The sequence below is a fragment of the Artemia franciscana genome, chromosome 9, assembly GCF_032884065.1.
Source record: "Artemia franciscana chromosome 9, ASM3288406v1, whole genome shotgun sequence".
In the NCBI taxonomy this organism is placed as follows: domain Eukaryota; kingdom Metazoa; phylum Arthropoda; class Branchiopoda; order Anostraca; family Artemiidae; genus Artemia; species Artemia franciscana.
In genome coordinates, this window is record NC_088871.1 from 17,903,006 (window position 1) to 17,914,899 (window position 11,894).

At 34.8% G+C, this 11,894-nt stretch overlaps 1 protein-coding gene across 1 annotated transcript in view; it reads left to right on the forward strand.

The window, feature by feature from the left end:
• LOC136030777 (dmX-like protein 1) overlaps positions 1-4,652 on the forward strand; it is a 72,871-nt gene extending 68,219 nt beyond the window's left edge. Inside the window, exon 12 of the mRNA XM_065709820.1 lies at positions 3,169-4,652. Within this exon, the coding sequence (XP_065565892.1) occupies positions 3,169-3,372 (204 nt within the window). The 3' untranslated portion in view covers positions 3,373-4,652. The remainder of the gene's footprint in view (positions 1-3,168) is intronic.
• The last annotated feature ends 7,242 nt before the right edge of the window (positions 4,653-11,894 follow it).

The following is an 11,894-nucleotide window of genomic DNA, read 5'->3' on the forward strand; positions in this document are numbered from 1 at the left end:
TGGTACTTAACTGTGTTGTACAAAACGACAAGATTTTACCGAAGGAAAAAAACTGATAAATGTCTTCTGGACTTTTTGACTGGTATTAACAACCAATTTTTTACAACTATGATTAGTATAAGTGTTCAAGCATTAAGATAAAGGAAAAATAACTTGATGTCATAAGCCCCTTTTTCACACAATTTGTTTGAATGAGACAAGGAATTTGTAACGACTAAAAACTCCTCTATAACCTGAGACTTAACTTACCTACTGAAAGATTGATCAAACTAATTGATAAAAGTGAATTTTTTAAAAACTCATATTAAAGAATATAGAATAGCCGTAATGAATACTATAGCTGCAGAAGTCCATCAATAAGTATTGATATTACAAAATATGTCACACAAGTTCTTTTAATTACCACTGCTGACTTGCCTATTTCATTCTAAGGGACTTGCTCCTGTAATGTTTGACTCGTTATTGTTCTACTACTACTAGTAACTCACCGCAGCACCAAACCGCCTGAGGCCAACACAACTACGCACACTCCACTTCCATCCCGATCTATTCAAAGCTTCCTTTTTTACACCCTCACGGGAAGTTCCCATTTCCTTTAAATCTTTCTTTTCGACATCTTTTAGCCCAGACGAAAACGACCTGCTTTCCGTTTAGCCCTAGATGGTTGGCTGAAAAGGATAATTTTTGGCAATCAGTCATCCTTCATATGCAGAACGTGCCTTAGCCATCTCAACCTTTCCTTCACTGTAGTCCCAGAAAGCGGGAATGAGCCACATTTTTTCGTATAACCTACTGTTTGAAATACGGTCAGTCAGCTAGGTACCCAGAACAATCCGTAGGCAATTTCTCTGGAAAAGATCTAGGAAAAGATCTTCATCCGCTTTTCCGAGTGCCCATGCTTCAGAGCCATATTTGATCATTGTCATCAGTTTAGCTTCCAATATTCTAATCTTGGTTTGTAGACTTATCTTCCTACTCTTCCAAACTTTTTTGTGAAAAAAAAAAAAAAAAAAAAAACACCCTGAGCCTTGGCAATTCTACTTTTAACGTGGTTTCACCGTCTTTAATAATAATAATACTAAGGTAAGTGAAGCTGAAAACCTGATCAATCTTTTCGTTACCCAACGTCATTTTTTCATCTCCACTTATTCCTAACCTTAGTGACTTAGTCTTCTTAACATTAATTTTCGAACCTATTCTAGCACGCTGAACTCGCAAAACCTCTAAAAGCTCATCCATTTTGCTCACACTTTCATCTAGGATGCTTAAATCATCAGCATACTCAAAGTCCAGAAGAGTTTTTCCTCCCCATTTGATTCTTTGGTCTCCCATTGCCTTTCCTTTGCTCCTTAAGACAAAGTCCATCAAAATGATCCATATAAAGGGGATAGAATACAACCCTGCTTAACTCCTTATTTAATACAAACCAGTTGCTAACCTTATTTCCTACCTTAACTGCAGCTGTATTGTTCTCGAACATAACACTAATCACATCAATGTATTTGTCTGGTATACATTACGAGGATAAGACATTTACTAAAGCTCTTCTATCAACAGAATTGAACGCTTGTTCATAATCTATAAAACTGAGGAACAAAGGTGTTTGAAAACTCGGGCACTTCTCAATTATTAACCTAAGAGTGAAAATTTGGTCGACACATTCTCTACCTTTTCTAAAACCGAACTGTTCTTTTAAAACTTTGCCTACAGCAATTTCTCAGTCTAAAAAGTATCATATTACTGAGTAATTTGCCACCTACGGAGACCAGACTAATGCCTCGATAATTTACACGCTCCCTTTTACCACCTTTATTTTACAGTGGTTTAATTAAGGTTTTCCTAAAATTGTTAGGTACTTCCCCTTTTTCAAATATCATATTCATAATTCTCAATAACTTATTTTTAGCCTCAGATCTACCATATTTAAGAAACAAATTTGCCACAATATCAGCACCAGGTGCCCTATTATTTCTTAATTCTTTTAGTATTGTCGCTAATTCTTCCTCACAAAACAAATCTTCCTTCACATCCATGGCAAAACAAACTTTTTCGCTTTTCTCTATATCCTTTCCTGCAACTATATCTCGGTTTACCACTTTCTAAAGATGTTCTGCGATCTCTCTTTAACTCTTCCCTTATCATTAATTGTGGCCCCATTCCTATCTTTAACTAGGAAAAGTCGGGATTGACTGCTCCTTCTCAATTTATTCCTGTCATGCCAGTACAATATTGCCAGTACAACATGCCAATATAATATTTTACTATTATGCCGTCTAGCTGCATCTTCCAGATCTTTGGCAATTTTATCCATGGCCTCCACTCCACACCTCCTTTGTTCATATTGCAATGCTTATTGCACTTTCTTTACATTCAGTTTTGTTTTTGTATGATCTATCGCTCCGATATTTCTTTTGCAAGCCCCTTCCCCTTTCTATTAAACATAAATTTTTTTCACTGATATTCTTAGCTGCAGCCCTAACTTTCTTCCCTAAGAAACCATCAGCAACTTCACACATTGTTTTTCTAAAATTATTCCAACCATCTTCCATATTGCCAAATTTTAACGTCTCAAGTTTAGTATTCAATTGTTCCTTTAGAGTTTCTCTCAAATTCTCATCCTGGAGTCTACCAGCATCATAACTTCCCGGGAGGTAGTTACCCTTCCGAAATTTCAGCTTTGAATTACCCCTAGACACTACTTATTGTTCGGCAAGTGCATAAACAACAATGCTCTGTAATTTCGAAATTTATTGAGGGATTTTCCTTTCCCAGGATGTAATTTTTGGAATCTAGAAATTTAAGTCAGTATGTTGAGGTTGTTGAATATGTTTTTTGTATAAATTAAGATTGTATATTGCTTGTTGATTTATTCTCAAGTTTAAAATGTATCGTTCTTGAATATAAATAATTGAAATAGTAACAATCTGTCTTAATAGAACATATGAAAGAATAAATTCTTAAAAAGAGAAGTGAGGAATACTGCGTAAGAATTGAAAAGTTGATAAAACTTATTTGGTGCAGGTTTTGCATTGGGAGGAGGGGGTAATGGGTACAATCTTCCAAATTCCCACAGCCTAGCTTTGCCCGGGAGAAGTAGTTTCTGTTGGAAATAAAACGTATATGTTACTATTAAGTTATTTCAGTAATAATTATTTGATTCTTTTGTAGCTTTGGAATATGGAAACATCTGAATTGCTCTTAGCTTTGCCTGGTGAGCATAGTCGAACAGGGTTCTTTCGACCGATGAACTCTTCTAGTAATGGTGTCAACTCACTTACCATTGACTCTGAAGGACGTCTTTTCTCTTGTGGTTCTGATGGCTCATTCAAATTCCGATGCTTGCCCTACAAAGATTGGACTGGAGGACATTGACAGTAATATTGACCGAGAAACAGTTCCTAGGTTTATTTCTTATTTCCAGCTACTATCGATATTTGTTAGTATTAGGTAGTTACCAAATTATTGACATTGTTATATGGGGTGCGCGATATTCGAGAGCGACATCAATATATCCAATATTCAAAGCAATAGTATTTTTGAAAGTTTTTTTTTGCTACCAAAACACAGCGTGTATGTCTTATAATTTTATTTAAAACAAACATAGTATTAAATTATCATCTAGAGCTGTTTTCTCGGGAGTATTTAACCATAAATAGTCTAGTGAAAAAAAAAAATCCTAAAGATAAAGACTGTCTCTGGGGATCTACATACACGTAATTTTCACTAGTGTATAAATTCAAGTGATTTAAGATCAAAGATTAAAAAAAACGCTATAAGGATAAAACCAACCTAAACATTCCAAGTTAAAATAACTTCCAATCGTTGTTTCCTCCAAGTCAAAATTCAAAACCGTTCTTGATTAACGAGAATTCCTTTTTTTTTATTCCTGTTTTATTTTGTCTCAGACTATGTGTATTTTTAAATTATATTCTTGCACATCAGAAATATCTGAAAAATATTTAGCTCCTTAGCAAGTCATTGATAGAAATTTCTTTCATATATGAAAAAGACTCAGCCCTTAGGAGAGTGGAAGGGGCATTTCTCCGAAGGGGGTGAAAAATATTCTTTTTAGTCAGAATAAAGGACGTTAGCAGCTAGAAGTGATTGGCCTCAGGCCAAGCCCCAATTTGTACCCCCCCAAACAACCCCCTCCCCGAAAAAACTTTTGCGATGGGTTTTTACTGTTTTACTTTTTCATTTTATTGAGTTTTTGTTTTTCTACCTTTTCTACCTTCTTGTAGTCAGTTCCTGTGTATGTGCTAGATCAGAATCAGCAATTCACTTATGATCAATTCTGTTCATGAAGTCTTCAAAGATGAGTTACCCTTTCGATGTTTCGAATGTCGAATAAAGTAATATTGATATTCCTATGTCTCTAATATCGCGTACCTGTGTATTAAAGTATCTCTTTCAATGTGATGTGTGCCTGCATAGTGGGATTAGATTGGTTGTTATTTCAAAAATATTCGAGTTAAATGTTCTACGCTTTTAGGCCTGATTTTTTTTTATGTTTCTTTTTTATATTACTACGTCCCGGAATATTTAGTCGATTATTTACTTTGGTAAATGATACCGTATTATAGTTGTCGTTTCTAGTGTTGCTGCGTATTGCTTGTTATGTTCTTATCGATGGAATAAATTTCAACTGAGAATTGTTTTATTTTTTTGCGTGTTAAATAGTATAATTTAGAATATAGTAGGATATAATCTAGTTTATAAACTAGAACTGGACAAAGGTAAAGGCAGCAAGTTTAGGTAAAAATTAATAGTAGGGGATAAGACAAGTGAAATTAATGGAAATGAAACCTGAGTAAAGTAAAAAATTTGTGCAGAGCCAGAATTTTGAGATGCTTATAAAACGAAGCAAAATGGAGCGGGTGGGGATCTTAATTGCTCAAATAAAGGGCAAATGAGGCGGGATTTTTTTCGCCCTTCCGAACGAATTCGTTAAGGCGGTTATATTTCAAACATTGGGTGTAGCTTCAATCATTTGAAGGGATTTTTTTGGGAGGGGGGGGTTAATGTGTATGACTTGGTTGGAGGATTTGAATGTACAGCGTAATATGAAATTACCGAATAGGCAATAAAAGTTGCATTAGCTTCATCAGCCAAGTGTTTTTTGTTAGCTTGGTATATATTCTTGAACATGTTTCCGTGGAATTTGACTGAATTCTACAGAAACATTTAATAAGAGATACGTAGCATTTGAATGGTTCCCCTATTCTTTGTATTCTCTTAATTTCACCAGAAATTTTTCATTGGGAGTCATTTAAATGATATTTCGCTTGAGATATCAAAAGTAGGACTTGGCTACATTTCTTGCTAAATCATTTATCAATGAAATGGAGAATTTTTATATGTGATAATAATTAGCTAATTTGTTTTAAATAAAAGATATAAAATTTTACCCTAAAACAATTGATTGTCGTCAGAAATTTAATTTAATGTCCCTTCTTTGATTAAATTTGTGGTGTAGCATACAAGACAGAAAAATAAAACAAAAAGCTTTAAAACACAATAGCTATACGTGCTAGGAAAAAAGGTAGGCCTTTTTGAATGCAAGAAAAAAGGTGATTTTGTAAGAGGTAGATATTTTTGGTAATGTGTAAGACTTTACTAGAGGATGTGAGTTACTGGAGGATCACGAAGTTGCCGAATCGACAAAAAAATTGTACTAGCTTCATCTGTCAAATGTTTTTCGTAAGTTTGACATGTGTAATTGATTTTGTCTCTCTAGAATTTGACTGAGCTTAATAAGAGATACATAGCATTTTATCAATTCACAAATAGTGATGGGTTGAGTTCAACAAGTTTAAGCTTTTAAGTATTTAAGCTTAAAGGGCACTAAGATTAGTGCCTTTTTGGCCAACTGCTATAAAAGTGCAATTTTGATAGGGAAATGCAGCACTGGTATTTGGTGTCTGTATTCAATGATTATGTGATGTACAGTCTTATGTTTAAGTAATTTAACTTACTTTACGTCCTATTCAAGTACAAAGTTGAAAGTTAATTCAGTATCTTGGCGCTAAAATCCGAAGAACTAAGCCGATGTTAAGTTCTTAAGGTGTATGTTCCCTCAAAAACAAGCAATTTTTGGACAAGCCTGCAACTGTAAATAGCACCAAAAGAGGCAAGGCACTGGATGTTATTGGATTCATTAATCATGGCTCTATCCATTCACCGGGTCAGAACTATTCTATTACTTAGACATTTACTTAGAGAAGGTCTTAAACTTGCTTAGAAAATAGGAAGAATGTCTTTTCAACGATTTTCGACAGTATTTTAATATAAAAATACTGTCTGCCAATCTTGAAATTTTAATTAGGCAGATGGATAGAACTGAATCTCAATTGCGGATTAATAGAAAACTTTCGTATTTCACTGATATATTAGAACAGTAGGAGAGCAGAAAAATAACGTACCAAAACTCAGACAAGAGAACTCACACAATAAACCTTAAAGGAAAACTACTGATCTATTCATTAATTGATGACTGAAGCACAAAAGCAGATCTAGAGCAAAATCTTGGGGGGGGGGGGCAATGTGACAAGGACGCCATTTATTGACCAAATTGACAGTTTATTTAAAAAAAAAGAGAGTGAAAAAACACGGAATGAGGGCGCCAAAAAAAATCTTTGAGGGCGGGGTCCCTCCTCCGCTTGACCCCCTGGATCTGCCAGTGTTGAAACATTAGTTCTTATTCTTCGGTAATTTCTTTGCGATACAAAGACAACATAGTCAATACTTAAATCGTTACTTTTGACGTTAATCTTGAGTAAGATCAGATATGAGAAGGCTCTAAATCATTTTGGTTACTGACTGGCTCTGATACTCTGCCATTTTTACGAATATAAAGGAGGTAAGTTAGTATTTACATAAGCATTGGTTTTCTTCAAGTTTTTTTTTGGATTAATCGTGTTGGCTGACAAACAATTTTCTCCAAGTGCAAGTGCAATTGCCTCCATTGAGAAGCAATTTTCTCCAAGTGCAAAGGTAAGCTAATACAACGGTTGTATAGTTAACAAATTAGCACAATTAAGGGCTTTATAATAAATAATGAGAAAAAGAAGTCTGACGTTAAATGGAATAACCTCGAAAAAGAAGTCTCCCGAAAAAGGTTATTTTTACTCCTTTTAGGGAGACTTCGTTTTTTTTACGATAAATCGATCACTAATATGAACTTTGCATATTCCAAAGCTTTATTTTGAATAGATACCAAATAATAACATTGGGTTCTCCTGTAAAGTATTAAATTATAGAGGAAGTTGAAAAAAGAATTATTTGCTGTGGCGTGGAAAGGAAAGTGGATGAAGCTCTCGAAAACCGATGCTGTCTTTCGTCTGTTGCATAACAGATAGTAACGTTCTCGTTAAATAATAGAGGAAGCCGAGGAAAGAATTCTTTGCTAAATAGTTTCTTAGACCACGCTACCTTTCCATTTTCAAAGTCAAACAAACGAAGAAATAGAAAAACGGATGTAATATTTTAAATAAGACACTGGGCAGACAAACTTTAAATAATAAAAAATCCGAATGTTTCCGTTCCAGGTTCGGGAAGCCTTTATCAACGCAGACCCCGAAGTCGTGCTGAAATAAAAATTGGCGGCGGCTGATACAATTACGCCAGTGGCGGCACGCCGCCAGCCACCGCGAATTTTTTTGGTGGTGCGACGTCGAAAAGTGATCGGCGCCGCGCCGTCAGTTGATCGAGTTTCTGATAATTAAATTGGAAACTTAAGGTTTGGAAACTTAATCGGTATCAGGTTTGATCGGAATTTGGTCCACAATTCCTTTTATCTTCATTACCATATCCTAAACCTCGGACAAAATAAGCATAAGACATCAATTTTAATTTTTCAAACATTCTTATAATTCAAATGATGGACAGCGAGACCTTAAACTGCCTGATAATTGAATGAATCCGACAAAATGGGTAACTTAAAATTTAATTCAAATTAAGCTCTAAAACTTGAACTAAACAAATTTACATGCACCATAAATCCATGGCTAATTTATGTAACATCAATGGAGTCTGATGTATATATCTTACTTTATGTCTGAATTTCCTGGTCTTGCAACCTGCATTTCACTTCTTTGACTATCCTACCCCTCAACCCCTCTCTTTCTACACTACAGAAGCTATTATTTCTCATCGCTTCAAGATTAAGTCATCTTACATATGATAATATAAAAGTTTTAAAATTACATATTTTAACCAACTCCTTTGAGGATGAAACAGCTTATTTTTTCTCCTTCCCATATGAGCAATTAAGGTACTGTGGTTGTGGACATACTTGAACATGGTGGGTAAGCATACCATAAGATCAAAGTTTTACTTTAGCGTATAGGATTCAATATTTGATTTCTTTTTTTTCTTTTTTTACATAGCCAATTTTCAGAAAGTTAGCATGTCGTTTTTTAAGAACAGTTTTTTCCTGAGTGTAAGAAGAATAAGAGGCAACATTTTGCAAAGAAAAGCTTTTATATAAAAAGAGGCAAGATCTTATAAAGAAAAGTATTCGTTATAATTATATTATTAAATGTATTCGTAATATATTAATAAATTTTTAATTCTGGCTTTAAATTTCAGAACTTAATCTGAAAAAGTGTTGAATTTCCTATTTTGTCAATTCTCAGGGAGTTTAAGGAGCCAGAATTAATTTCACAACAGTTATCTAGAAATAAACTCTAGCACTTTCCTTTAAAGCTTTGACAAGTTTGTAGTTACCATGCATAAAAGTAAGCTTGTTTACACGGTGTGGAGCCAACATAGAACGCATAGTAGTGACAATTAGTCCACCACCATTCAAAACTCTTTCTGCTGCGGAACGTGTTGCCGGCTACGATAGAAGTCTTTTTGCAAAAGCTGCAATCCATGATAGCTGAATAGAATATATTTTTCAGAAGGCAATGGTTGGAAGGATTGCATCAACTAGGACAGGATCTTTTTAACTCCTGGCTTGGGCCGCCAAGGCCAGATATAAATTGACTTTACACCAAATCACATCATCATTTTCATCCTGTTCTGCATCATCGCTCTCACACATTTATATGATCAAGCATCCTCCTTTTTTTATGTATGATAATGAGGAAATTTAGAGTTTCTCCTCTTCTGAAAAAATCCACTAACCATATTCACACAACTAATTGGGGCAGCTGATCCACTGACAGCACGAGAGATTACAACCTCCTTTCATGTTTTTCAAGGGCCCTCTCCTTTTTGTACAAAAGAATTTCTACTGCACTAAAATGCTTACCACAATTTGAAGTGGAGGGACCTGGAGGGTTGATTGGAAAAATTCCGTTCACAGGAGTTGTGATAAAGTACCTTACATCAATCACTAGTACTAGAGTCTTAACCATTTTGAACAAGAATTCCCTTCTTGTCAGTGAACCATCAAGAAGGTTCAGATGCTCATCAGTTTCTTTTATCTTGAGTGTTTCGAAGTCAAAAAAGTGCAGCTGGCACCATGAGATGGGAAGTGAAAGGCAAACATGTTTTTCATCTTTTCTTCTAGAATCAAAATACAGCTTCTATCATTTGGTTGCTCAAAAGCCCCAACTGTAGTAGAAAATTTGATAGTAGAAAGCAAAGGTCAGGCATCAGTTCATATTCCTCATCGTCTAGAGCGAGACCTTGTTTCCCAGTAATTACACAGAACACTTGCCAGAGGGCCTTTGTATTGAATAATTACTTGGCATCATACTCTATGTTGCATTCCATCTTGTGGGCAAATTCATTCTCAGGGACTGTATCATTCATATCTTGGTAACATAAGAGACAGATGATCTGCAACCTGCACAATGGGCAACTGAGCATCAGCGTCATGAGCCTAATATAAATAAAAAAAAAAATTAAGGAATTAATCTCAGTTTTAAATTCTAATTTTTTTTGAGAAGGTTGTTAGGAAGACAAAGAATTTTTTTCATAATTTTAGTTCTTCCACTTTGTACATGCTTCCATGTGCATATGTAAAAAAGAAGCATGTACATACGTTAAAATCTTGTTCTAAGGATTTTGTAGAATAGCTGCCTTTTTTGGATATTGTAAAGCATTCATAAATAAGGTATTCGAGGAATATCATGGCTAGTCGAAACTAATTTTAATTAGAAAGTATTACATTGTAGCAAAGAGAACAGAAACAAGCGAATGATAATCTAAAGTCCATTGTTGATCAGAAAATACAAAATATTTTGAGGGGATCCAAAATTTTTGCATGTAGCATTATATATTAGATTTTGCATTATATTAGCTTCTTGATAATCTCAGAAAATAATTCCGCTCTTCAAATTTGCGGCGGCACGCCACCGCCGACCGTACAGTGGTGGCGTTGGCGCGTTGAAGCCTTTTCGGCAGGGCTTTGGGGACTATATCTACAGTAGAAAATAATAGAAAAAACTAGCTTAATCAAAATACGAAAAAAAAACAAAGATAATACACTCGCTAGAACAAACAGACAAAAATAAAGCTCACATTCAAATAAAAATCCAAAAAAGCACGTCACAAAGAGCTAAACCATAAATCTTGGTCTTGTGCTTTGTGACGTGATTTTTGGATTTTTGTCCTGCCACGCCAGCAATTTGTGATTGCAGCGCAAATTGGCCGTTAAGGCGCTTAAGCGTTCTTCTATCTCCCTCTTTCTCTCTCTCTCTCTTTTTTTTCTCTCTCTCTCTCTCTCTTTTTCTCTCTCTTTCTTTTTTATTTAAAAAGGGGACAGAACTCAAAGGTTAATTCAAACGAATTCTCTGGTTTATGATTAATGGTTTGACATGATCTTCCTTGGAAAAAAGAAGAAAAATGACTACGGCTCCATGATCGCCTTTAGAAAAAAACGATATTTCGTTTTTTTAGGCAAATAATTGACATCTCCGTTTTAGGGACATACTATTCTCGGACATACTAAATTGAATAATCTACCTTTCATTAATGTATTTCTACATCCGGTGGGTGTTTTCCTCCCTTTACGAAATTAGGCTATGAACTTTTGATTAGCAGCTTTAGGCTTCCTACATTTTGTAAATTTGGGACCAGCTTAAAAATTATACTGTTTGAAATAAATACTGCTTTTGAAATAACATTCGTCGGTTACTATTGGAAAATGTCTCCCTTCACTAATTGTTAACTACCATAAGCAGTTTGATAGAAATGGTCTTAACATGTTAAATATCAGTTTTGAACTTAAGGTTTTCCGTCTCCTATCTTGCTTTCAACTTTTTAGTTATCTAGGCAAAGTTCAAATCTTATAGAATTATTTTCAACAAGGAATTCGGGAGGAGGCTGAGGATTTCCACTATATTGCATAATATCTACTGATTTTGTGTTTTATCCTCACTTTTTACTTCCAATAGAAAAGGTACTACGGTTTTGCGAATATTGCCACACGACTTAATCTGTTAAAATGATTAGTCAGGTACCTAAATATAGGGCACACACAAGAACTTATTTCCGCGGACCAAGTTGAAAAAGAAAAGCAACAAATTTGAATTAGATACATATTATGATAGTTTATGGAGATAATTACTTTGCACAATTTCCTAGGGCAACTTCAATGTTTCATTTTGAAACAATCACCAGCAAAAATAAACAAAAGTAAAAACTGTAACAGCACTTAAATTATTCTTTTTTATTTTTCATGCCGAGGGTGTAGAAACTTGTTGTATGCTATTCTTGTGGGGGTCTGTGTTCGGTGGTTGATTGGTTGACTCTTTTTCTCTCTCAGATGTTGCTTTTTTAAAGTCGTGCAAAAGTTTAAACTAAACTGGATGAATAAGTAAAATCTTTATAAAAGTTGAGCCCTCCAAATTGACAGAAAAGTCTCCTAGACTTTCGAAATCCTCGAAATCTTTCGAGGGGGAGGGCGACATCTCTGGGAGACAGAAATATAGTTAAAACAA